General features: G+C 44.7%; 1 protein-coding gene and 1 pseudogene across 10 annotated transcripts in view; one reads left to right on the plus strand and one right to left on the minus strand.

Moving 5' to 3' along the window:
• Window positions 1-7,756: 7,756 nt before the first annotated feature.
• Window positions 7,757-8,464, plus strand: LOC129529118 (uncharacterized; annotated as a pseudogene). Its single transcript, XR_008674531.2, has one exon. The product of XR_008674531.2 is annotated as an uncharacterized protein (transcript).
• A 1,867-nt stretch (window positions 8,465-10,331) lies between these two features.
• Window positions 10,332-25,986, minus strand: part of DZANK1 (double zinc ribbon and ankyrin repeat domains 1) — an 83,888-nt gene continuing 68,233 nt past the window's right edge. For all 9 annotated transcript variants that reach the window (XM_055372936.2, XM_031005050.3, XM_055372939.2 and 6 more), the window contains 8 exons: window positions 25,463-25,566; window positions 23,410-23,484; window positions 21,198-21,294; window positions 20,657-20,757; window positions 17,337-17,417; window positions 16,659-16,786; window positions 11,971-12,045; window positions 10,332-11,520 (listed from right to left, as the gene is read on the minus strand). In XM_055372936.2, coding sequence (XP_055228911.2) covers window positions 11,355-11,520; window positions 11,971-12,045; window positions 16,659-16,786; window positions 17,337-17,417; window positions 20,657-20,757; window positions 21,198-21,294; window positions 23,410-23,484; window positions 25,463-25,566 — 827 coding nt within the window. In that variant the 3' untranslated portion in view covers window positions 10,332-11,354. The remainder of the gene's footprint in view (window positions 11,521-11,970; window positions 12,046-16,658; window positions 16,787-17,336; window positions 17,418-20,656; window positions 20,758-21,197; window positions 21,295-23,409; window positions 23,485-25,462; window positions 25,567-25,986) is intronic.

Here is a 25,986-nt window from a genome sequence, read left to right on the forward strand (position 1 = left end):
CTTAAATAAATTTACAAGAAGAAAAAACAATTCCATGTGGGCAAAAGACATGAAAAGACACTTTTCATACATGTGGCCAACAATCATGTGAAAAAAAGCTCAACATCAATGATCATTAGAGAAATGCAAATCAAAACCACAATGAGATACCATCTAACACCAATCAGAATGGCTACTTTTAAAAAGTCAAAAAGAAAAAACAAAAAAACCTGCTGGCAAGTTTGCAGAAAAAAGATGATGCTTATACCCTGTTGGTGGGAGTGTAAATTAGTTCAACCATTGTGGAAGACAGTGTTACAATTCCTCAAAGACCTAAAAACAGAACTACCAGGCCAGGCGCGGTGGCTCATGCCTGTAATCCCAGGCCAAGGCGGGTGGATCACCTGAGGCCAGGAGTTCGAGGCCAGCCTGGCCAATGTGGTGAAACTCCGTCTCTAATAAAAATACAAAAATTAGTAGGGCATGGTGGCACACACCTGTAATTCCAGCTACTTGGGGGCTAAGGCAGGAGAATCGCTTGAACCCAGGTGGCAGAGGTTGCAGTGAGCTGAGATCGTGCCACTGCACTCCAGTCCAGGCAAGATTCCAAAACAAAAAAAACCATTCAACCCAGCAATCCCATTACTGGGCATATAGCCAAAGGAATATAAATCATTCTATTATAAAGACACATGTATGCATATGTTCATTGCAGCACTATTCACAATAGCAAAGACATGGAATCAACCTAAATGCCAATCAATGGTAGACTGGATAGAGAAAATGTGCTACATGTACACAATGGAATACCACACCGCCATAAAAAAGAATGAGATCATGTCCTTTGCAGGGACATGGATGGAGCTGGAGGCCATTATCCTTAGCAGACTAATGCAGGAACAGAAAACCAAATACCACATGTTCTCACTTATAAGTGGGAGCTAAATGATGACAACACATGGACACATAGATGGGAACAACACCCACTGGGGCCTATTGGAGGGTGAAGGATGGGAGGAGGGAGAGGATCAGGAAAAATAACTGTTGAATACTAGGCTTAATACCTGGGTGATGAAATAATCTGTACACTAACCTCCATGACACAAATGTACCTATACAACAGACCTGCACATGTACCCTGACCTTAAAATAAAAGTTAAATTTTAAAAAACTAAGTTAAAAATTAAAAAAAAAAGAAAACATCACTAAGGGAAATACTATTTAAAACAACAAAAATATTAAGAGCCTAAAAGTTAACTGAACAAAAAAACACATAGTGTTTACAGGAAGAAAATTAACATTTTTACTGAGAATATAAAAGAAGTCAAGAATAAATAGAAAGATTACCATGGTTTTTGATTAATAAAGTCTCAATTTTCCCTCAAATATATGTCTAAATTCCATGATATTCCCAATTAAATCTAAAGAAGAATTTTAAGAGTTTTAATAGACTAATTCGAGTTTGTGGAGAGGAGAAAATCTATGAATAGTAAAGAATTTTTTTTCTCTTTTCAATTTCTTTTTTTTTCTTTTTTCTTTTTTTTTTTAGTATTTATTGATCATTCTTGGGTGTTTCTCGCAGAGGGGGATTTGGCAGGGTCATAGGACAATAGTGGAGGGAAGGTCAGCAGATAAACAAGTGAACAAGGGTCTCTGGTTTTCCTAGGCAGAGGACCTTGCGGCCTTCCGCAGTGTTTGCGTCCCTGGGTACTTGAGATTAGGGAGTGGTGATGACTCTTTTTTTTTTTTTTTTTTTTTTTTTTTTGAGACGGAGTCTCGCTCTGTCGCCCAGGCTGGAGTGCAGTGGCGCGATCTCGGCTCACTGCAAGCTCCGCCTCCTGGGTTCACGCCATTCTCCTGCCTCAGCCTCCCGAGTAGCTGGGACTACAGGCGCCCGCCACCACGCCCGGCTAATTTTTAGTATTTTTAGTAGAGACGGGGTTTCACCGTGTTAGCCAGGATGGTCTCGATCTCCTGACCTCGTGATCCACCCGCCTCGGCCTCCCAAAGTGCTGGGATTACAGGCGTGAGCCACCGCGCCCGGCCGGGAGTGGTGATGACTCTTAACGAGCATGCTACCTTCAAGCATCTGTTTAACAAAGCACATCTTGCACCGCCCTTAATCCATTTAACCCTGAGTGGACACAGCACAAGTTTCAGAGAGCACGGGGTTGGGGGTAGGGCTGTAGATTAACAGCATCCCAAGGCAGAAGAATTTTTCTTAGTACAGAACAAAATGGAATCTCCTATGTCTACTTCTTTCTACACAGACACAGCAACAATCTGATTTCTCTATCTTTTCCCCACATTTCCCCCTTTTCTATTCCACAAAACCGCCATCGTCATCATGGCCCGTCCTCAATGAGCTGTTGGGTACACCTCCCACACGGGGTGGCAGCTGGACAGAGGGGCTCCTCACTTCCCAGAAGGGGCGGCCGGGCAGAGGCGCCCCCCCACCTCCCGGACGGGGCGGCTGGCCGGGGCGGGGTCTGTCCCCACCTCCCTCCCGGACGGGGCGGCTGCCGGGCAGAGACGCTCCTCACTTCCCAGACGGGACGGCTGCCGGGCGGAGGGGCTCCTCACTTCTCAGACGGGGCGGCCAGGCAGAGACGCTCCTCACCTCCCAGACGGGGTCGCGGCGGGGCAGAGGTGGTCCTCACATCCCAGACGGGGCGGCAGGGCGCGCTCCACACATCTCAAACGATGGGCGGCCGGGCAGAGACGCTCCTCACGTCCTAGACAGGATGGCGGCCGGGAAGAGGCGCTCCTCACTTCCCAGACTGGGCAGCCGGGCAGAGGGGCTCCTCACATCCCAGACGATGGGCGGCAAGGCAGAGACGCTCCTCACTTCCCAGACGGGGTGGCAGCCGGGCAGAGGCTGCAATCTCGGCACTTTGGGAGGTCAACGCAGGCGGCTCTGGGAGGTGGAGGTTGTAGCGAGCCGAGATCACGCCACTGCACTCCAGCCTGGGCAACATTGAGCACTGAGTGAACGAGACTCCGTCTGCAATCCCGGCACCTCGGGAGACCGAGGCTGGCGGATCACTCGCGGTTAGGAGCTGGAGACCAGCCTGGCCAACACAGCGAAACCCCGTCTCCACCAAAAAAATACGAAAACCAGTCAGGCGTGGCGGCGCGCGCCTGCAATCCCAGGCACCCGCAGGCTGAGGCAGGAGAATCAGGCGGGGAGGTTGCAGTGAGCCGAGATGGCGGCAGTACAGTCCAGCTTCCGCTCGGCATCAGAGGGAGACCGTGGAGAGAGGGAGAGGGAGACCGTGGGGAGACAGGAGACGGGAGTGGGAGGGGGAGAGGGAGAGGATTTTTTGAAGCAGGACAATAGGAGTGACTACTTTAAAGATATTTATAGAGCATTTTACAATAATCAAGCCAGACCTTTGTACACAAGAGAGTTCAGGGTATGCTAAATAAAGATGGCCTTTCAACTAGTGTGGAAAAGATGAGTGACCCCAAAACTGTATTGGCACAAGGGATGGTTGCTCACTTGGGAAAAAGTAAACTTCAGTCCGTGTATCCTTTAGAAATATAAATGGAAATAAACTAAAAAGCTAAATAAAGCAGACAAGTATTTACATATTAGAAGAAAATATAAGATGAAAATGTTTTGATTTTGGAATAGTGAAGAACTTCAGCAAGTCAAAGACCTCAGAAGTCCTAAAAAATACTAAAATATTTGACAAATCTATAAAGCATTTATTAGACGGTATACAATATACATAAAGAAAAGGCAAGAAGGACAAGACACCTGTATTATCCAGAATATGTAAGGAATATGTAAAGAAATCTGACATTATAGCAATGAGAAACTATCCAATAGAAATTATCCCGTGAGAAATTATCCAATAAAAAATGGCAAAGCACGTGGATGAGTGAGTCATGGAAGTACCTACCAACGCTTAATCCAGGAAGAGATAGTCTTAATAAGAAATCAGGAACAGGCAAAAAATAAATAAATAAATAAACTAACTAATGGCAATGATGTGTGTTTGATCTGCAAAATTGGGGAGGTGTGGAGAAAGGCATACTTTGGTGGGACTGTCAACTCTTATGAGGGAAATTTTGGCAACATCTTTCAACACTCAAAATATGCATAGTCTTAAATCCAGTGATTTTACTTTCTTCTGTCTTCACAAAATATTGACACATGACTAGAAATGTTGGCTAGCTCTGTTAATCTGTTAAAATAATAATGGTGTATATCTATGTTTTATATTTTTTTAAAAAACACTTAAAAATAATTTAGTCAATTCACAAATAATGGAAAGGTCCACAAGATGTATAAATGAATAAAACCAATTACAGAATAATTACATTGTATTCAAACTTTAAGAAAACTATATATTTTATATGGGGTTAAATTGCAGAGAAAGATAAAGGTTTCCAAAGCCTGCACATACGCTGTTTTTTATTTTAGAGACGGGGTTTCGACATGTTGTCCAGGCTGGTCTCGAACTCCTGGGCTCATGCAATCTGCCTGCCTCAGCCTCCCAAAGTGCTAGGATTACAGGCGTGAGCCACCGCGCCCGGCCAGCACATCCACTAACAGTGGTTACTGCTGGGGATTATGAGAGCCACAGAAATAGGACTTCCACTTTTTGTATAATATTCAAAATGTTATTCTTAATTTTCACTATAAAAATTTTATTCTAGTTTTATGCATAAAGATTTAAAAATAACTAGTATTTTATTTATAATTACAACATTCTATTAAAGCTAGGGGATTTATATCCTTACTAACAGAAATACAACAAGTAAAATTTATGTAGTCTAGGTAAACAGAAAATGTCACTATTTCATTAAAAGAGTAGGGTTCATTGAAAGTGAAAGGGAAATTTTGAGTCAATTAATTTAGGTAAATAATACCATGCATTTCCATTACTTCCCAAGAGAGAAAGAAAGGCCAAGAGACGATATGGACAGGAAAGCGGGGGCCTGGCAGAAGGAAAGGGATTGCACATAGAGGGAGTTTTTGGGGTTAGGTAAGGATTTGGGGGAAATGGGTAGAAAAACCAGTTGAGGGAGAGGGGATGAAGAAGGAGATGGGGGAAGGAGAGGGAAGAGGTGAGAGATGGAACTGTGTTTTTGTTGGCAATTCAAGTAAGAACCAAGACATCTCAGGAGCGTTCCCACGGAATGTCCAAATGCCTTCCAGAAGCAGGTGCTGATGTATTTCGGGAACTCTGTGGACATACTTAGCAGTCTAAATCTAGATTCCGGGTTGAATTCCCAGCACTCAGTTCACCTAGATCTGGCCTCCAGCAGCAGGACCAGAAGCAGCAGCCAGGAGAGGCAGAAGCAGCAGCCACCTGGGCACTCCTCTCCATCACAGAAGCGGCTCCCAGATGGCTCTGTGGGCCCAGGCCCCTCTTCCTTCCATTCAGAAAAACACACAGCAGTTAACTGCATCCGTGTGTGCATTTGAGAAGGTAACACACTTAATTTCCTGTTCATTGAGGGACAAAGGTATATGTGGCCTTTTGGCTCTCTTTTTGGGATCTACAATGAAAAGGAGGGGAGAGTAGAGAATGAGTCACTTTACCTTGCCTGTTCTATGTTCCCACAAGACCGTACCCTTAGAAAACCACAAAGGGAGGCTGGGTTTGCAATTACTTGAAGAACGGGAAGGTGGATGAGAATCCAAGAGATGCTCTTTATTTTCTGTTTGGCCAGGAAAAAGCAAAAATCTGGCTCCGAAGCAGTCAGAAATAGAAGTTGGAAAAGAAGCAAGTGATGTGCGTTCTTGAGGTCCTCCGAAGAGATGTCTTGGAGACAACAGAAATAAATGACCCTGTAAATTTTCTTTATCCTACTGGGCACCTTGACCATGGCACCTGGAGCTGCGGCCTTGCACAGGTGATGGGGAGGAACTCTTCTGGATTAAACATGGAAAACCCACCAACCACAGAGATGCAAGCTTCAAGTGAGCGTATCTGCGCTGCTAGTATCCTAGCGGGGTGGGAATCAGAATGCAATGACCTCGATGTGTGTTATTACATAGGTAGAAGGTTCTAGAACTATGCTGTAGCCAACCCCCATGTGCAGGTAGGGGGCATTTAAAATGTGGTGAATTGAATTAAGATGTGCTATAAGGATAAAATGCACACCAGATTTCAATGACTTGGTGTGAAAAAATAACATAAAATATATAGAATATTGCATTAACAATTTAGATGAATTATAAGTTGAAATAATATTTATTCTAGTAAAATATTTTTAAAACTTTTATTTTCGGTTCAGGGTTTGTTATATAGGTAAACTAATATCATGGGGGTTTATTGTACAGATTATTTTGTTACCCGGGTACTAAGCCTAGTACCCAATCGTTATTTTTTCTGATCCTCTCCCTCCTCCCAGCCTCCACCTTCTGAGAGGCCCCGGTGGGTGTTGTCCCCCCACCTGTTTTTTTTTTTTTTTTTGAGACAGAGTCTCACTCTGTCTCCCAGGCTGGAGTGCAGTGGCGATCTCAGCTCACTGCAAGCTCCGCCTCCCGGGTTCACGCCATTCTCCTGCCTCAGCCTCCCGAGTAGCTGGGACTACAGGGGCCTGCCACGACGCCCGGCTAATTTTTTGTATTTTTTTAGTAGGGACAGGGTTTCACCATGTTAGCCAGGATGGTCTCGATCTCCTGACTTCGTGATCTGCCCGCCTCGGCCTCCCAAAGTGCTGGGATTACAGGCGTGAGCCACCGTGCCTGGCCGGTGTTGTCCCTCTTTTTGTGTCCATTTGTTCTCATCATTTAGCTCCCACTTTTTTTTTTTTTTTTTTTTTTGGACATTGAGTTTCACTCTCGTCGCCCAGGCTGGAGTGCAACAGCAAGATCTCGGCTCACTGCAACCTCTGCCTCCTGGGTTCAAGCAATTCTGCCTCAGCCTCCCAAGTAGCTGGGACTACAGGCTCCCACTACCAGGCCGGGCTAATTTTTGTATTTTTAGTAGAGATGAAGTTTCACTATGTTGGCCAGGCTAGTCTCCAACTCCTGACCTCAGGTGATCTGCCTACCTTGGCCTCCCAAAGTGCTGGGATTACAGGCGTGAACCACCGTGCCTGGCCAGCTCCCACGTATAAGTGAGAACGTGTGATATTTGGTTTTCTGTTCCTGTGTTTGTTTGCTAAGGATAATGGCCTCTAGCTCCATCCGTGTTCCCACAACAGACATGCTCTTGTTCTTTCTTATGGCTGCATAGTCTATTTCATGGTGTATATGTACCACATTTTCTTTATCCAATCTGTCATTGATGGGCATTTAGGTTGTTTCCATGTCTTTTCTATTGTGAATAGTGCTGCAATGAACATACACATGCATGGGTCTTTATGGTAGAATGATTTATATTCCTTTGGGTGTATACCCAATAATGAGATTGCTGGGTTGAATGGTATTTCTATTTTTAGCTCTTTCAGGAATCACCATACTGTTTTCCACAACGGTTAAACACTCCCACCAACAGGGTATAAGCATCCCCTTTTTTCCACAACCTTGCCAGCATGTTATTTTTTGACTTTTTAAAAATAGCCATTCTGATTGGTGTTAGATGGTATCTCACTGTGGTTTTGATTTCCATTTCTCTAACGATTAGTGACACAGAGCTTTTTCTTTTTTTCATATGCTTTTTGGCCACAAGTATGTCTTCTTTGGAAAAGTATCTGTCCATGTATCCCAGTAAAATTAATTTTGCTTGTTTCTCTGCACTTTTAGAAGTATGGCTACTAGAAAATTTATGATTGTATATGTGGCTCAGATTGTATTTCTATTGCACAGCACTGTCTGGACTCTAGAAGATGCTCTGATTCAAGAGGATGTAAAGAAATTCTCTAAGCCAATAAGAAAAATAGAAGAAACCCAAATGGGCAATGAGTGCATGGGAACTCACTCACCTCAGTGGAAAGGAGGGAATGGCAAGCCAGCCCACTGAAGCCCACTGGGGACATAGGACAAGGCCGCAGAGCAGAGACAGCCCCTCCAGGAAGAGCAACCAGGCCTTGAGAGGACATGGCCTTAGGACCAGATCCAGGGAAGACACAGTCACTAACCCCTGGCTCATCTGGCAGGTGTGGGAAGCAGCCAGGCCCGTGGCTTCACCAGCTCCCCCCATCTCTGCCTTCAGCTGTCCTGCAGCCTGGGTCAGGCACCTAGGCAGCTTTATGGCAGGCAGAGATGCACCACCCACATCCTCTTTCCAGGCAGGGCTTGCTGCCCTGGCTGTGGCGAGTGTGAGTGCGGCAGCAGGTGGCCTCCAGCTATCAGCAACTTCAGAGAGCTGCCTTGCCTGAGGTCCCGTCCCTTCTGGGGAAGCTCCCATCTGCCAGAGGGCTACAAAAGCACAGTGGACACCATGATGGGCAATTCTGGCTGATGAGAGCACCACCTGGTGGCTGAGGCATTCTTGGGCCACATAGCAGTTGACTGCCCTCTCCACCATCTTTTCACAAGTGTTAATCCCAATAAACACCCATCCTCTTCCATCCCAAACTGTCTTGGCATCTGCTTCTAGAGAGCCCAGCCTGGGGCAAATTTCATGGGAAAGGGCGCATCTCCTGCAATTTGCCCGTGACCATGAGGGTGGAGGAGGGAGATGTGTCCCCATGGGTTCCAGCTTGTCCTTGCTCGTCCCCTTCACGCTCACCTGTACTTCCTGAATGTAGCCCTGCTGTGGTACAGCATCTTCAGGCCCACCATCAAACTAACCAGCTCAAGCACTGAAGAGAGTCTAACTCCTTTAATAAATTCCTTGTTCCAGGCTGGGCGTGGTGGCTCACGCCTATAACCCCAGCACTTTGGGAGGCTGAGGTGGGAGGATCACTTGAGCCCAGAAGTTCGAGACCAGCCTACATAGGGAGACCCTGTCTCTACCAAAAAAAAAAAAAAGTTTTTAATAAAATAAATTAGCTGAGGGCAGTGGTTTGTGCCTGTAATTCCCAGATACTCCAGAGGCTGAGGTGAGTATTGCGTGAGCCCAGGAGTTTGATGCTGCAGTGAGCCATGATCACACCATTACATTCCAGCCTGGGTGACAGAGAGATACCCTGTCTCTAAAAAATAAAACATTTTTAAAAATCTCATTCCCTTTCACTTAAAGTGGCTCTGTTCCCCCACAAGCCCTGTCATTAGGAAAAGAAAAAGAAAGCTTTAGAAAGGACAAAAAACAACATGATTTTTAACATCAGAAATGTTCTGCCTTAAAATGTGTTTAATTTTCCCGAAAATATGTACTTTAATATTAATAGAACATTTTATGTGACCCTGTAGGATTTCATCAGAAAGTGTTAAATATTAGGCTGCCTTTTCACTTTTTAGTCCTATTTTAACGGAGGTTTGATTCTGAAAGAGTGAAATTCAAGGGTGATGAATGTAGGCTGTGAGCTTTAGAGAAAGGAAAGGACCCTAGCATGAGACATCAGATGCGTGATTTACAGATCCCTGAGTCTGGCCAGCCGGCACTGGAAGGTTCTCTTGGTTTCAGAAGGTAGAATCCTCCAAGAGGGAGTGCGGAAAACCTAAGAGGCGTTGAAAGCGTGGTTCCTGCACTCAGGGCACAAAAGTTCCCCACCAAGAACCCCAAGGCGATTGTTTCTAGAACCCACGGGTCCATGAGGCCCTCCCCGCTCCCTGAGGTCTGGGGAAAATGGCCTTGAACCCCATTACCCCCCACTTGACTTCTCCCTCTGCTCATCTTTTCATAAGTGTTGATCCCAATAAACATCCATCCTCTTCCATCCCAAAGGCAGGGCTTGCTGCTCGGCAGTGGCAAGCACTTCCATCCCTTCCTTCACACAGGATGTGAGTGGCAGAGGCACCTGGTGCCATATAGCCACCATCCAAGCATGACTGCTGTTGCTTTTCTTCTATCTTCTGAATCTCATGCAGTTTTTCTTGGGGCCAACCCTGAAGAGAACCATAAGGGAAGAGAATTCTGGGCAAAGTAGTCCCAGCCAAGCTGACACACGGCAAACCACCACAGGCCCCAAACCAGATGATCACACTCCCCCGTCTCCCTGGACACTGGCCACCATGCAGCAGCCTCCCTTACACGAGTGGCTGAGGGGCTGATAGGGGTAGGAGCAGTGCCGGCGCCTGCCCAGGGGCCTGTGTTCCCGCGACTTTGCACCCTCTGTCCTCCCACAGACAGCTGCCCAGTCTAGGGAAGTATCACCACCCAGCAGGTGTTGATAACAGTAACCACCTCAACAAGGCCCATTACTTATTGTGCTGAATTAATTATAGCAAATTAATAAATATTCTATTACTTATGTTAACACAAACTAGTTAGGGACTTCACAACTGCAGCATTACCACCCAAAGATTAAAATAATGATGTGAAGAAAGGAATGAGTCAAAATTACACATTCTTGTAAGTGGTTTATTGAGAGCTGATTTGTCAATCAAAGAACACACCATAATGATGGGAATATTGATGATTTCAACATAAAAAAATTTAAATAAGGTCAATCTTTACATAGTAATTAGGAGCCACCTACAAGATGTATCAAGCAAACAGAGCAAGATACAGAACAGTGTGTGGTTGGTTTGCTACCATTTGTTTTAAAAGAGGGGAAAGAATATATATGTGCTACAGATACGTTTATATTCTATGTGTACTCTTCTGTACATGTGCTTATACCACATGTATGCGCATATCTAACTCTGCACAACCCCGGGAAAGGCAAGTCGACGCTGATGTCATTGCTGGCTGAGGAGAGAGGTGGTGGCTGTGGGACAGGATGGGAGGGACATATCCCTACATAATACTTCATACCTTTTAGCTTTGAACCATGTGCAATTATTACCTATTGAAAAATAAGTTAAAAACTAAAAATCAAATACACAAAAAACCTGCAGCAATAAACCATTAAAAAACATACATTCAGTTTATCACAGTCCACAGTATACTGGGAGCTGTCCATTTAGTACTGATGGCTTATACTGTCATATGATTTAAAAAAAAAAAATCTCCTGAGTTCCCCTCAACCTCAATTTCTAATCTCAAATACACATTTCAGAAAGACATGATTAAAGAATAGCCAGAGCTGCACATATTCTTTTTTTTTTGAGACGGAGTTTTGCTCTTGTTGCAGTGCAATGGCGCGATCTTGGCTCACTGTAACCTCCGCCTCCCGGGTTCAAGTGATTTTCCTGCCTCAGCCTCCCTAGTAGCTGGGATTACAGGCATGCACCACCACGCCCGACTAATTTCGTATTTTTAGTAGAGACGGGGTTTCTCCATGTTGGTCAGGCTGGTCTTGAACTCCCGATCTCAGGTGATACGCCAGCCTCAGCCTCCCAAAGTGCTGGGATTACAGGCGTAAGCCACTGTGCCAGCCATGCACATATTCTTAAATGAAGTCCCGCGGAGGCCTCAGGTCTAACAGTCATCCAGGCGGAGGCTCTTAGTTTGAGCGAGTTGGTCCTCAAGCCCTTGGCCAAACTTGGCAGCAAAGAGTGAGGTGACAAGGTCATCTCCAGTGTTCAGAGCCAGGTCGTATGCTGTCTGGCCTCCTGCATTCTTCTTTTGGATGCTTGCATTGCATCTGCAAAGGAAATGGAGAAATGGGGGTGCACTGAAGGACTTGAACATGTGACCCTAAGAGCTTGACTCTACCCTGCCATGGAGGCCAGGCTGGGCCCCTCCTGGTCCCACCTCCCCAAACCTGTCCCCAAGAGGTCACAGTGACTTCAGTTCTCAGAGGTGGCTCTACCCTGAAACCTTTAAAGAGGCTCTGTGATTTCAAAATGTCCAATTGCTAATCCTGGCCATTGGTTCCCATTGCATTAAAATCCTACAACTCAGTGTGTTTAATGGGGCAACATTTTCATTGCGCTTTGAAAAGCCCTCAGTGCCCCGGAAGCCATGGTGGGATGGTGGTCCCCATGGACAGGGACAGCAGTTCAGGAACCAAGGCCCCTCTTAAAATCGTCACAGGCCATTAGGAAGATCCCTGTGGCCCTCAAAAGTATCCATTAGAGGCCAGGGGACATACCCCAGTAAAGTGGCGATGCTCTCTCTTCCTGCAAGGCCAAGCAGAGTTGCTTCATGAAGAGCTGTATTTCTGAGCCTAATGAGGGGGAAAAAATCCTGGATAAATCCTTAGTTAGCATCATCAGGAAACTGGAGAGGATGCATGTGACCCAAGGTCCTGGCTTTGCTCACCAACCTACTTAACTAACCTGGGAAACCTCTTGAGTCTCCTCTCTCTGCCTTTCTCTTGGAGGAATACTGTGATGGAGGGGAAGCTTTGATACTAGATAGTGCAAAGGTTATAAACACATTCATTTTTTAATGTGAGAAACCCACAAGGATATGGTTGGTAGTTGATTTAATAAATGCTAATAAATACCATTGTTCTAAATTGCCTGCAAGAGTTTATGCCACATATTGGACATAGTCTTTTTTTTGTGAGACGGAGCCTTGCTCTGTCACCCATGGTGGGGTGCAGTGGCGTGATCTCGGCTCACCACAACCTCCGACTCCCAGGTTCAAGCGATTCTCCTGCGTCAGCCTCCCAAGTAGCTGGGATAACAGGCACATGCCACCATGCCTGGCTAATTTTTCTGTATTTTTAATAGAGACGGGGTTTCACTGTGTTAGCCAGGATGGTCTCGGTCTCCTAACCTCGTGATCCACCTGCCTTGGCCTCCCAAAGTGCCGGGAGGACACAGTCTTAACTTTGGCTTGGACCTCTTGGGCACGATAGTAGCTTCTCAGGGCTGAAGCTCCTATTTTTGTGTGGGGAAAATGACCTTGGCTCCAGTGAGTTGGGCTTACATGATATGAAAATAAACACCAATCTTAGAAACCAGGCGGCAGGCCTGAGAGGTCAGACCCAGCATATTTTGCTGCAATGCCAGGGTTTCTCTCCGTATTTCCTGGTCAGGTTTGACGTAGTGAGGGAGGAGTGGGCAACTGAAATGGAGGCTGGGGTGGCGCCAGGACTCCTGAAAGGCTCCTATGCAGAGGTGGCGGGGGTGAAGGAGGGCAGGAGTCATGACTGGAAGAAGAAATCAGATAGGCATTGACGGTCTGAACTCTCTCTGCCCCTGCTCCTTCCTTTGACGCCATCACCCTCATCCCCCACACCTGCAGATGTGCCTGCAGCCATGCATTGATCCCCATGGAGAAAAAGGAGAGTGGCTTCTTCTCTGATGAAGATAAAGAGAACCACTGGTGAGAATCAGAGGGAAGCTTTTCACTTTCTGGCACCCAGGGGTCCCAGCCTGGGGGTAGCTCCATCTACCCAGAAAGCCTCCTGGTTGACAAAGCCCTTCTCTTATACACAGAGTTACCAGTCATGTAGCCCAAAATCCATTCTCAAATGTGAATGGACAACAAAGGTTCACAGACATCTGAGAAAAACCTGCAGAATCAAAGAGAAAACCATGATACACAAACACAAGGAATTTAAAACAAGACAAAAATCTAACTGGTATCTGCAGAATGAGTCAAGATAATATTGCACAAAAGTATGAGACTATGAAAAAGAAACAATCAGAACAAAAGCAGCTCCTAGAAAGAATAACGATTATTCAATAGGAAGAATGGACAACAAAGTTAGGAAAATCTCTCGAAAGATAGAAGAGAAAAAGATAGATGAAACTATGGAAAAACAGAAAAGAAAGACAGACATAGGGAGTTAATTCAAGCCGTGCACCGTCCAACTAACAGTTCTAGAAAGAGAACAGAAAAATGGAGGGGAGAAAATGCCAAAGAGATAATAGAACAAATTTTTCCTAACCTAAAGAAACATAAGACTTTTTAAATTGAAAAGGCCAACTGGGTGAATCAAAAACAGCACATCTAAAAATATCCTTGTGGAATTTCAGAACATCAAGGATAAATGCTTTCAGAAAGAACAAACAAACAGGTCACAAATGAAGAATTTGCCATAGAATGTTCATGGGCTATGCTGTGTGCCAGTGTATTAGTCCATTTTCACACTGCTGATAAAGACATACCCAAGATTGGGCAGTTTACAAAAGAAAGAGGTTTAACTGGAATTAGTCTGGAAAAGACTGATTTCCTCCTTATCTTTCATCCTTTCTTCCTCACTGGTGGCACAGAGCTTAACTGTCAGTCACTTCACCCCTATGGTTCCTTGGGCCTTTATAAAGCATTCACCATTTGAACTGGGATATATTCATAGGGTTGCCACATCTCCTAAGTAGACTTTAGATCTTCTTTCTTCACAATTCTCCCCATATTGAGAGCAGAGGGTTCATTCTATGTATTGTATGGGGGGTTTGCTGGCAGTTAGATTTTCTGTGCTGGCTATTTCCTGTGTATCCACAGTTCAGTTTTGGAAAATGCTGAATGGTGACTCTGCCATGGAATTTGTATTTTAAAGAAACTTTACTATTCATATACAAACAATTCAAACTATTTACTCAAATCTAAGTATCATGGTAGATTAATGTACATTCTCTCCTTAAATTACCTAATGGAATAAATGTCCACAGCTGAACCTCTAAGAAGTAGACTGATGCTTGCATCTTCCTCACCTGGCTACTGGGGCAGAGCCAGAGGATGGCATGTTTGGAATCGCCAGTGCAGTGAGGAAGGGCAGCTCTTGTCCAAAAGCAAACAGCATTTCTCTGGGCCTCTCACCTAGTGAGATCCTGAATCTGTGTTTCTGAAATCTGCTAGTAAGAGGAATGAGCTTTGGTGGAGGATGTGAATTTCTCCTGGCCATTCCCTTTTGTTGAATATGAGTTCATTCTGGTAGGAATGATACAAACATGGAACTAGGAAATTAGGAAAGAGCTTTCTGCCACCTGCCAAGCTACTTAATGGAAGTTACCTGGTGAAGAGACCACCTAGGCTCCACTAGCCAAACATGCTCAGATGGGAGAGAGCATTTTAATTCTTGTTTGCTAAGGAACAACTCGCTGAGCTTCTTTTACAGTAAAACCAGATCTCTGGATGACTTATGCCTAAAAGCAATAGGATGGATGGAACTTTGAGGCCATGTTCCTGGGTCTACAGAGATCCAGCTATGGGGCAGAGGCTGGGCTGATCCAGGCCCAAACTCTTGAAACTTACAGATATAAACCAGACTTGGCAGAATGTGGCTCTCAGTGGGAAATGCTACTTTCCTCTACCGGCATGCACTGGAAAGGAAGAAGAGATCCCTGTGCTCTATGTGAGAGAGGGCCAACCCTCTAGCTTTCCTCCCCACAACCATGTGAGCTACATACTGCCCACAGTCACCATGATCCTGCAGGGGGGTGACAAAGGCTATTACATACCATTCAGATAGACAGGTATAACCGCAGTGTCAGACTTTACAGACATGCAATGAGATCACATGTGGATAAATGCCAATTTATAGAATGGTGGTGAAGCAAACATGGAAGCGGAGGCACAGCAAAATAAAAAGGCAATCTGTTCAATGCCCAGGGCACTTTCCTCCTCTTAGCTGGACTCTTCATAAAGCCAGGACTCACGCTGCTTACACTTCAATTCAAAATGCACTCAAGTAATTTCTGTATCAACCACAAACATACTTAAATGCTATTTAAAAAGCTTTTCTGAATTATAAAAATATAAAACATGCCTTAACACAAGGCAGCACCATTTTATTAATAATGACAATAATACAACAGTGTGGGATAAATAAATAAGTTGACACAGTAAACTCTAAGAAAACTTGAGAAAATAAATTCCAAGCATCGAAGCTTTATACCAACACCCCAAACATTCTGCTGTAAAATAAAACTAAAAAAAGGGGGGTAGAAACTATTAAAATGCAGACATTAGTAAAATGCATATAGAAAAATTAACAGGGTTATATTTTGAACACTAACACTAGAGACAATTTTGAAACAGAGAATAACAGAAGCAAAGCTACTGAAATTTTGGCCTCCGTGGTAGCATGAAGTACACAGCAGAATGTTCCACTGACACGGACCTTGACCTCGCCTTAGTAAGACTTCAGGAGGTAGGAGTGTTAGATGCCTGTGATGTCCCTAGAAGACTCATTTCAACAACGTGGTCGGCAAGATATGAGCAGTTAACATGAATGACTCATGCTCAAGGAATTTTCACCCCATATTTTCAAAGTAATTTTTGAAAGAACAACAGAAGCACACGGCTAGAAGAGAAGGGTATCGGACAGGAGTGGACCAAGACTGGGAGAGTAAGTAACAGGACTTGGTACCTTTCTGTTTTGTATCACGGGTGGGAAAGCAAGGCAGCAGGAGACCATGTGGTGACCTCAGATGTACCAGTCTCCTCTGCAGTGGTGTGAGATCTGGAGACAACCGTATGATATTTTCTTTCTGCATTAACTTCATGGGGATATTTTCATGGGGAATACACTGAGGTCTGTCTTCCCTTGGTGTTTTCACGATTCATGATGAAAACATTGATTAACACCCCAAGGGCTAAGGATTTACTGGCCCCACACAGTATAAGTTTATGAATTAACAAAATGTATCATCATTTATAAAAGCCACTAAATTAGGCAACCCAACAGTCCATTTTTAAAATTTTGCTTTACCCAGCTATGGAAAACAGAAGGCGTTAAGCCTCTTATTAAAGCTGAAATAGGTTAAAATGGTTAAATTGGCTGAAACTGAACAGGGTGTGTGTATAGACCGCTTCTGCTGCAGTGGAGCTCCAAGCAGTCAGCCTGCTGCTACCTTAGCTCTCCTTTCAATGTGTTTCACTTACGGCCCCCACTGCTGGTCGATGTCTGCTCCTCTCTGCACGAGAACTGGAATCGCTTCATGGTGCTTATTCATAACAGCCACGGTTATGACGGGTCGATTGTCTTCATCACAGCAGTTGGGGTCTGCTCCCTGCAGCAAATGGAAAAGGACAAACTCTCCAAAAAACCCTGCACTCAACAGCATCCAGTCGCCATCCTATGAAGTATAACAGATGTCCTTTACAGAGCTGATGCAACTAAAGTGCTTTCAGATCAAAGGAGAGGAGAATCAGGAACCTCAAGACCTGACCTACGATGAACAGAGCTACAAAGTTACCCAGGTGACAAAACTTCTGTTCCCCACATGGGCGGGGAGGGGAGGGCAGGCACCCTGACAACCTTGCTTCTTTAGGAAACCCAGGATAAAGGTAATATGGGGTCACGGACCAGAGATTCTATCCAGCTTCATGAATGTTCCTTGGTCTCATCTATGCTTCTCTGCCTATTTTCTCTGATATAAAAACTAGCAACAGGGAACAATTAATATAAAGCTTTTGACTAGCCATTCACTGCATCCTGGGTTTTTAATCAAAGGGCAGTGTAATTTTCACAGTATTGAACAAAACTTCCATCTGAAGGAGACAGAGGTGGAATGCCAGGCTGAACTCTTCAGAGAGACTGGCTCCTTTGGCAACACTTACCTCATCCAGCAGCTGTTCAATCACAGAGACTCTTCCTTCCCCCGTGGGTCCGACTTCCTTCAGCAGGAGTCTGTTTTCAGGCTGCAGGATTACAGAATGTGGTCATTTCCCCCATTTCAAAATATTCACTCAAGGCAAACACTTTCTTTCCAACGTTGAATTCTAAGTCACAAGGACAGGTGACTATGAGTGTGTGCATGTGTGAGTGTGTGAGTGGTCTTTAATAGCCCACAGCACAAATATCCACATCTAATATCAATCTTGCTGCTCCAAAACCTTGCTTCAGGCAAGGTTACCGCATGGACACTGTTTTATATTAAGGACAAGGATGCCATGAGAAATCTCACAAAATCCAGAAACTCCACACTAGTTTTATTATGACTAGCTGTAGGAAAAGCAATCAGGTGAATCCTAAAATTTATTTTGCATACTTTATAAAGTGCTCAAGGTCAGCCGAAGTATGACAGTTCAGAAAATATACTCCCCTGAGGAATGAATGAGCCAATAAATTGACTTCTTCTTTAGCAAAAAAGGTGGGGCATAGTAGCTCACACCTGTAATCCCAGCACTTTGGGAGGCCAAGGCATGCAGATCATTTGAGGTCAGGAGTTTGAGACCAGCCTAGCCAACATGGTGAAACCGTGTCTCTACTAAAAATATAAAAATTAGCCAGGCGTGTTAGCTGCCTATAATCCCAGCTACTTGGGAGGCTAAGGCAGGAGAATCGCTTGAATCCAGGAAGCAGAGGTTGCAGTGAGCGGAGATCATACAACTACACTCCAGCCTGGGCAACACAGTGGGACTCTGTCTCAAAAAACAAAACAAAACAAAGAAAAAGCTCTCAGCAATTTCAATATCTTTTTTTTTTCCTCTGAGATGGAGTCTTGCTCTGTCACCCAGGCTGGAATGCAGTGGCACGATCCTGGCTCACTGCAACCTCCGTCTCACAGGTTTAAGCAATTCTCCTGTCTCAGCCTCCCGAGTAGCTGGGACTACAGGCACATGCCACTATACCTGGCTAATTTTTTGTATTTTTAATAGAGATGGGGTTTCACCATGTTAGCCAGGATGGTCTCGATCTCCTGACCTCATGATCTGCCTGCCTCAGCCTCCCTAAGTGCTGGGATTACAGGCGTGAGTCACTGGGCCTGGCTGAGTAACTTATCTTTTTATATTTTTAAATGCCATACATTCATCTTTATATATAAAGAATTTCAAATGCTGAAAGACTGAAGGAAGCTGTTTAGAAAGCAAAAGACATTGCTTTTAGTATGTTTCTGCCTCTGGATCCCGGGCATGGCTGCGGGGTGGTCACAGGACCACCATTTCCATTTGTAAAGTGGAAATAATACCTTCCCTGTCCTTGTTCCTGTGAAGCCATGGCCACGAGGACACTGGTCAAGGCCTCTGAGCCTTTCAGAAGATGATGCCTGGTCCAGGCGGTGCTGCCTCCTTTCTCGCTGTCCCCATCTTACTGATGAATAGCTTGGAACCAAGTACTCTAATCAGTAAACCCCCAGCAGGGGTCTTGGGGAGCACTTGTTTACACTGATTTCCATTCCTCATGGAAATGTGTACTAGAATGCAGTAGCATGTCAGCTTCAGGAGGTGTGAGACCTTTACGTCTTTTGTTTAGGTTTTATTTTCAACACGTAGAACAGTGCCTGGTACATGTGTGCTCAAAAATAATCACTGAATGAGTGAACAAATGTTACAGCTTCTGATACTTATCCCCTAAGTGCAAATGAGAAAAAAAAGCCATATACAGTGGAAGATTCAGGTTATACACAGAGTAAATAGGTAAAGTCTCCCAAATTGTAAGCTGTTCAGTTTATGGAACTCTATGCTTTTATACTCAATAACAATATTTCAGACTGGGAGAAGGTGGTGAGTACAAGAAATCCTAAACTACAAAAGTTAAAACAATTCTAACATATTCTTTCCAAATGTACTGTTGTTTGTTACATACAAAGCATGTGGTGGGAAGAAAAAAAAAGATAAAGAACAGAGTCCCTGCCTCCAGAGGAATCAGGATGCAAGCTGGGCAGCTAGTGCACTGACAAGGCGGCGTTGAGGGCCTGGCCTTGGAACCACACATGGAGGGAAGCACACGGCATCATGCAAGTGTCCAGCTCGGACCTGGGCCCAGGCCTTGGGGCTTGCTGCTAATCACATCTGTTCTTTGTATTGCAGCCAAAGAGGACCAATTAAAAGGCAAGGTTGGGGATGGAGCAGGTGGCATCCACTGCCCTTTTCTCCAAAGCTCCTTTTAGAATATTCTTGGCATATATTTTTAAAACACAAAAGTCTAAAAGATGTGGGAAACTCTAAAACGGTACTGACCATCGGTGAATTAGTAATTTTGAGAAATTCCAAGAAGACTGAAAGTAGATGAAATCTGACAGGGAACCCAACCAAACCAAACAAACAAAAATCCAGCTGAAGATACCAGAGGTAGGAGTGTTTTCTTTCCAGGGGAGCCCTGCAGAAGCTTAAATTAATCCATACGGAGGTTAGGTGTTGGGCGTAGCCTGAATGCATGAGTAGATTATGAAGGGCTCCATGGTGAATAGCTGAGATTGCTAGTGCCTTACCCCTTCTTCCCCATGTAAGAAGGGCAGGAGGCTTGTGCACTTTGCCCTGATAACTATTTCGCAGAAAGCATAAGATTTGCCCAACAAAGGCTTCTACTTGGTGCACTGGGGCCCAAGAAAGGAGAAGGGCAGAGCCTAGACCTCTATGACAGACACGGGAGGGTGTAGAGGGAAAGGAAAAAAGCTTCATCCCAAGCTGAAACCCGTGAGAGCGCTTCACACACCAACACCCTCACCACCAGAGGAAGACCTTTTCCACCAGCAACACAAGGGATCTGAAGGCTTTCTCCTGCTCCCTGCCCACACTCCCTCCAGGGATGTCTGTCCACGACATGCCCGTCCACTCACACAGGGACTTCAGGGTCCATCCTCATGCTGGGCCACCATGCCAGCATCTGCACTACCCAACTAGTCTTCATGTGTCAAATGACCAGACAACCAAGGTTCCATATTTGAGGCAAACCAAAGTCAAAAGATAGGCAGACAGAACTGACCCCAGAGGAAACACAGAGATGATTCAGGAAACTGATGGGAACTTTGAAATAACTCTAATTCATAATCTTGAGATACTTGAAAGAAGTCTAAAGGACAAGGATGCCATGAGAAACCTCATAAAAAAGGAACAGAAAATGAGAAATTATTCTTCCATTTTAAAAAAGGTCAAAATAAAACCTGAAAATCACAGGCTGAAGACAACATCCACAAGGACCAAAAAAAGACACTTACTATAAGCTGCTCCTTCTTTTCTTGAAAAGTTTTGGTCTTGAAATTCTTTATCCTTTTGATTTTTTCAATAGTATCTGAGGTACTCTGGCTGTAGTCACTCACTGAAATGACACAGTTGGGGAAAAAAATGATGCCCCTCCCCCAACTCCCCACACAAACAGTTATTTCTTACTTCCACGTCCCTCAAAAGTCAGAGGATAAAATGGCTATCAGAAATTTCTATTTGATTAAACCCGGCAGGAGAGACTCCTGGAGCCACTCCCCTGTCCAGGAACCAGAGGAAGGGTGGGAAGGAGAGAAAAAGAGGGACTTCAGTTTTTAGGTCCAAAAGTGCACCCCACAAATGAATTTCCCCAAGCCCTGTAAAGGACTTCAAAAGTCTCACCTCTGACTTCAGAGAAGCCAGAGAAATAAAACGTCTGGAACATAACTGCAAGATCTGTTACTGGGCTGTCAAACTCTTAGCAATTCTCTGCTATCCCTGCCAAGTCCATGTGTTCCTGGTCAGTTGTTTTAAAATTGCCAGAAGGGAATAACTCACCCCAGCTGGACCTGCTGCCGCACAGCCGCCCATCACCCTCGGCAGCACTGCTCAGAAGGTGATCGCTGAAATTCACTGCCTTGTTCAGGTAAAGGTTCTGGCCAATGAAAACATTTAAACACCATGAATTTGAGGCTGCTTTGTCCCACTAGAAAGAAGGATCTCCCTTCTAACCTGCTCCTCCTTATTAAGTACAGCTCTACCTACCCAGAGAGTGGAGCCTGAGACCTGGATGTCCTTCCTGACTCCTCCTCACCTCCCCAGCATGCTTTGTCCATTCTGCCCCTTACCCACGGCTCAGTCTGGCCCCTCCTCCTCTCCCTCCCTGAAGCCCCAGCCCCCTCGTCTCACATTGGGACCATCACAATAGCCTTTCAACAGGGGTCTGCCAGCCTCCCTGCATGTGGCTGTCCCAGTCACCTTTATATCCTTTATAAGTGATTGTGTCATTTCTCTGCTTAAAGTCCTTCAATGTCTTGGAATTAGGGTGTCATGATGGGAAGGTCTCAGGCTGCCAAGTGTGAATCCTGGGTCTGCCACTTACTAACTTAGTGCCCTTGGAAGAAGCAGGTTGCTTAACTTCTCTGAGCCTCAGTTTCCTCACCTGGAAAGTGGAAATAATATGACCTACCTCAATGGCATGTCGTGAAAGCAAAATGCAGTAAAATGGGCATCTACATAATGAGGTCAGACACAGAAGTCTGTGTGCACCCGGACTGATCCCCTGCACCCTCACGTGGCTGCCTGCTCCTGTCCCAGGGAAGAGCCTGCTACTTCCTGAACACTAGAACACACAGGCTAAGAAAAGATTTATTAAACCTAGGGCCCAGGTGCAGTGGCTCACTTCTGTAATCCCAGCACTTTGGGAGGCTGAGGCAGGTGATCACTTGAGGCCAGGAGTTCGAGACCAGCCTGGCCAACATGGTGAAACCCCATCTCTACTAAAAATACAAAACTTAGCTGGGTGTGGTGGCGTGACCCTGTAATCCCAGCTACACAGGCAGCTGAGGAACGAGAATTGCTGGAACCCAGGAGGTGGAGGTTTGCAGTGAGCCAAGATTGTGCTACTGCACTCCAGCCTGGTTGACAGAGCAAGAATCTGTCTCAAAACAAAACAAAACCAAAACAAAACAAAACAATGACCTGGGAACAGTTACTCCAGTTCTACTTGTGAGAAAGCTACCACATTGGAGGTGCCGCTGGTGGCCTGCCCCATTCCCACTAGCTGGCCAGGTTACTCACCCCAGCTGTTGTGTAGCTGCTAAGAGCTTACTGCTGGACCTCCTTCCCCAGCAAAGTGCCCTCAGCAGGTGGATGCTGCTTTGCCCTAGAGGTTATGCTCCCTCTCCTCCTTGCCTCAACTGGGGACAACTTTGTGGTTTAATTCATTCTCCAGAGTTCCTCTTGGATCAGGCTAAAGCTCAACTTTGCTTTTGTCTACCTGCTCATTCAGTCCCTTCCCCTTCCTTGACCTGCATCTCTCACTTCCCTTCCCCTGAAGTTCCTCTCTGACCCAAGCTCTGCTCTAGCCACAACAATTAAAAAGAGCAGTTAGTGCTTTATTTGGTTTCAAAGCACATTCATGTGCATTAGCTCGTTAGATACTCCCAGCCTCCCCATGAGTTAGACAGGGCCCATGCTTCTATCCCAATTTCAACAACACCATTAGCACCTTGCCAGGGCCTAATAAATGTTAATTTCCCTCCTTTTCCTTTGGCTTCTCAATTGATTGATTAATTATTCTGACTTCTTGTACAGTGAAACTAAAGCTGCTAATGTCAATCAATTAATGTTTGAAACACACTTACAGGCTCTGTGGCAATGCCCCCGTCACCATATAAAAGGGAAGATCAAGGACACATGGCCACAAAGTTTGGTTTATTTTATAGAAGAAAATATGTCAAAGGGCATATCAGCAAATATTTTTGTTAGTCTTTCCCCAAATCAATTATATCACAGACATGCCTTCGGACTTCAGTGAGTCTGAATAAGCCTGAGAACTACAGAACAACTCCTGTTCTCACTGTATCTTCATGTGCCTGTCTGAGGTTTAACTTGTTTATCTAATTCTATGAAATTGCTTGCCTCTAGTAGCATTTCATAATATGTGAAACTTTTCCTTTCTATGGATTACACAGAAGCATTTCTATAAATTGTCTCAATTTACTAATCGGTCAGTTCTCAAATGAATAACTTCTGGAGGCTTACTCACCTTGTTTGAGACTTGACTATAATTCAGTCTGATGCTAACTTCACAACCATCTTCGTGGACAGTAGCAGAGATAAGCTTTTAAAAGAGTTGTAGAGAGAATTCATAACTGTGGGTGTGGGACTCATCGCCTTAAGTAACAGTGTACAAATTCTGAGATGTCAAACTCTAAATTTAACCAAATATTTAATTAACACAGAAGAAAGTAGGAAAAGAAAAACAGAGCAACAAAAACTAGATGAGATAAATAGAAAACAAAGAACAAAATGGCAGATCCAAATCCAACCATATCTAAATTCTACTAATTATAAATAAACTACTCTAAAGAGACTGCCAAATTGAATAAAAAGGCAAGATCCAAATCTATGCATTCTTCAAGAGATGCACTTTAATCAAACTACATGACTAGATGTTATCACCTTGGAAAAGGTATCCTGGTAGGGGGCGGGGACAGGGCTTGGTAATTAAGGGACAAGTATCACAGTTGAGCAGCTTTCTGTGTAAGTAGCAATAGGAATTTAGATTAAGCCAAGGGACAAGAAATGTTTTCATGAAGGGTCAGATAGTAAATATTTTAGGTCTTGTGGACCATATGTTCTGTACTGTAAATACTTTTACTGTCATAGCACAAAGCAGCCACATAAGTAAAGGAATGGGTGCAGCTGTGATCCAATAAAATTTTATTTATAAAACTGGGCAGTGGGCCAGATTTTTCTCAACCGCCACAGTTTGCAGATCTCTGGATTAGGCTGAAGAAATTCATAAACTACCAAAATAGATTATCAAAGGAAATTGGGCAATACTTGAAAATGAGATCGTCTTGATGTTGGCCTATTTGGCAGCAGAAGAGTACACAGCCTATTTCATAAAGTTCCTTCTAGTCTTGCGACAAACAGAGGAAAGGTCCTCTCACAGAGCTGTCTTTTTATAATGGCAATGTAGTATCAAAGAAAGGACATGGGACTCTGACAGGGTCCGACAGATCTGCTTCAAATCTTGAACCCCATGAGACCCAGCAGTGTAGTCTTGGGCAGGTCACCAAACCTCTCTGAGCTTCAAAATTCCTGGGTGTTAAATAAGGCTTCTTCTGACTATCAACTGTGGTGTGAAAAACCACCCCAAACTTAGTGGCATTAAACCACCACCACTTTATTATGCTATGGATTCAGAGAGGGCATAGCAGAGATAGCTTGTCTTTGCTCCACATGTCTGAGGCCTCAGCCGGAAGACTCAAATGGCTAGACGTGGTTGGATGTCTGGGGGCTGGAATCATCTAGAGTCTAGTCACTCATGTGGCTCATGAGCAGAGATGACTCGGGGACTGGGTTCAGCTGGCGCACCTACATGCAGCCACTCCTTGTAGCTTGGGCTTCTCATAGCAGGGTGGCTGAGCTCCAAGAAGTGTTGGAGGTGAGTGTGCCAAGCAAGAGAAAGCCACATGACCTTATGTGGCCAAGCCCTGGAAGTCTCATGGCATCACTTCCATCATAGTCCGTTAGTCAAACAGTCACAGACCCGCCCAGATTCAAGGTGAGGGGACACAGATTCTACCATTTGAGGGGAAGACAGTCAAGGAATTTGTGGTTATTTTTTTTTAAAGTGATCACAAAGGTAATACACCTCCCTTGCAGGTTTGCTGTGAAGGCAAGAATGATGAATACAATGCTGATGCTGGGTGCACTGTAAAATGGCAGCTGTTATGTTACTATTGCTATATATTAACAGTGTATGATTTAAGTGCACGATCTGGATGGATTAAATTGTTCTGGGACCTTTCATTCTGACTGTTAGAATTTCCAGTGTGACATCTGAGCATGAGATGTTCAGAATCTTATTGTCTTAGGTCAGGTGCCCCAGAAGCAGACTCTGAGACAATATTCATGCGCAAGTGATTTATTAGAGCAGAGCTCACAAGGCAGAAGAGTAAGAAAGTGTAGAAAGCAGAGCAGGAAAGGGAAAGGAGCCAGGCAAGATGCAGTTTCAGGCAAAGTCCATGGAGGGTTCCTTCAGCCTGATCCCGCGGACACTTGTGGAGTGGAAATTTCATCTCACCCACCTTTCCCATCCTGGGTTCTGCAATCAAGGCCCGGAATTCAGGGTTGTTCTGAGCATAACACCTGAGGTGAGCAGAGATGTGATCCAGCTGTCTTCTCCAGTACCCTAAGAAAGAAGAGAAACCCCACCATCTGGATGATTCTCCTGAGACTAAGAAAGAAAAATGATAGCATGGAACATATGTTCTTAGAGAGGTTAATTTCCTTTGTCAAACTTTGTGATGGACTTTCCTTAGTGAACCTCAACTATGCTCTGGAACAAGTTCCATTTTCCTCCATAACTGCTTGTTACATGTAATTAATCATAGACTATTATAGAATTTCAAAAGAGGCCGAGCATGGTGGCTCACATCTGTAATCCAACACTTTGGGAGGCCGAGGCAGGTGGATCACTTGAGGTCAAAAGTTCGAGACCAGCCTGGCCAACATGGTGAAACCCTGCCTCTACTAATAATACAAAAATTAGCTGAGCATGGTGGCGTGCACCTGTAGTCCCAGCTACTCAGGAGGCTGGGGCAGAAGAATC

The sequence above is a fragment of the Gorilla gorilla genome, chromosome 21 (genome assembly GCF_029281585.2).
Source record: "Gorilla gorilla gorilla isolate KB3781 chromosome 21, NHGRI_mGorGor1-v2.1_pri, whole genome shotgun sequence".
NCBI lineage: Eukaryota > Metazoa > Chordata > Mammalia > Primates > Hominidae > Gorilla > Gorilla gorilla.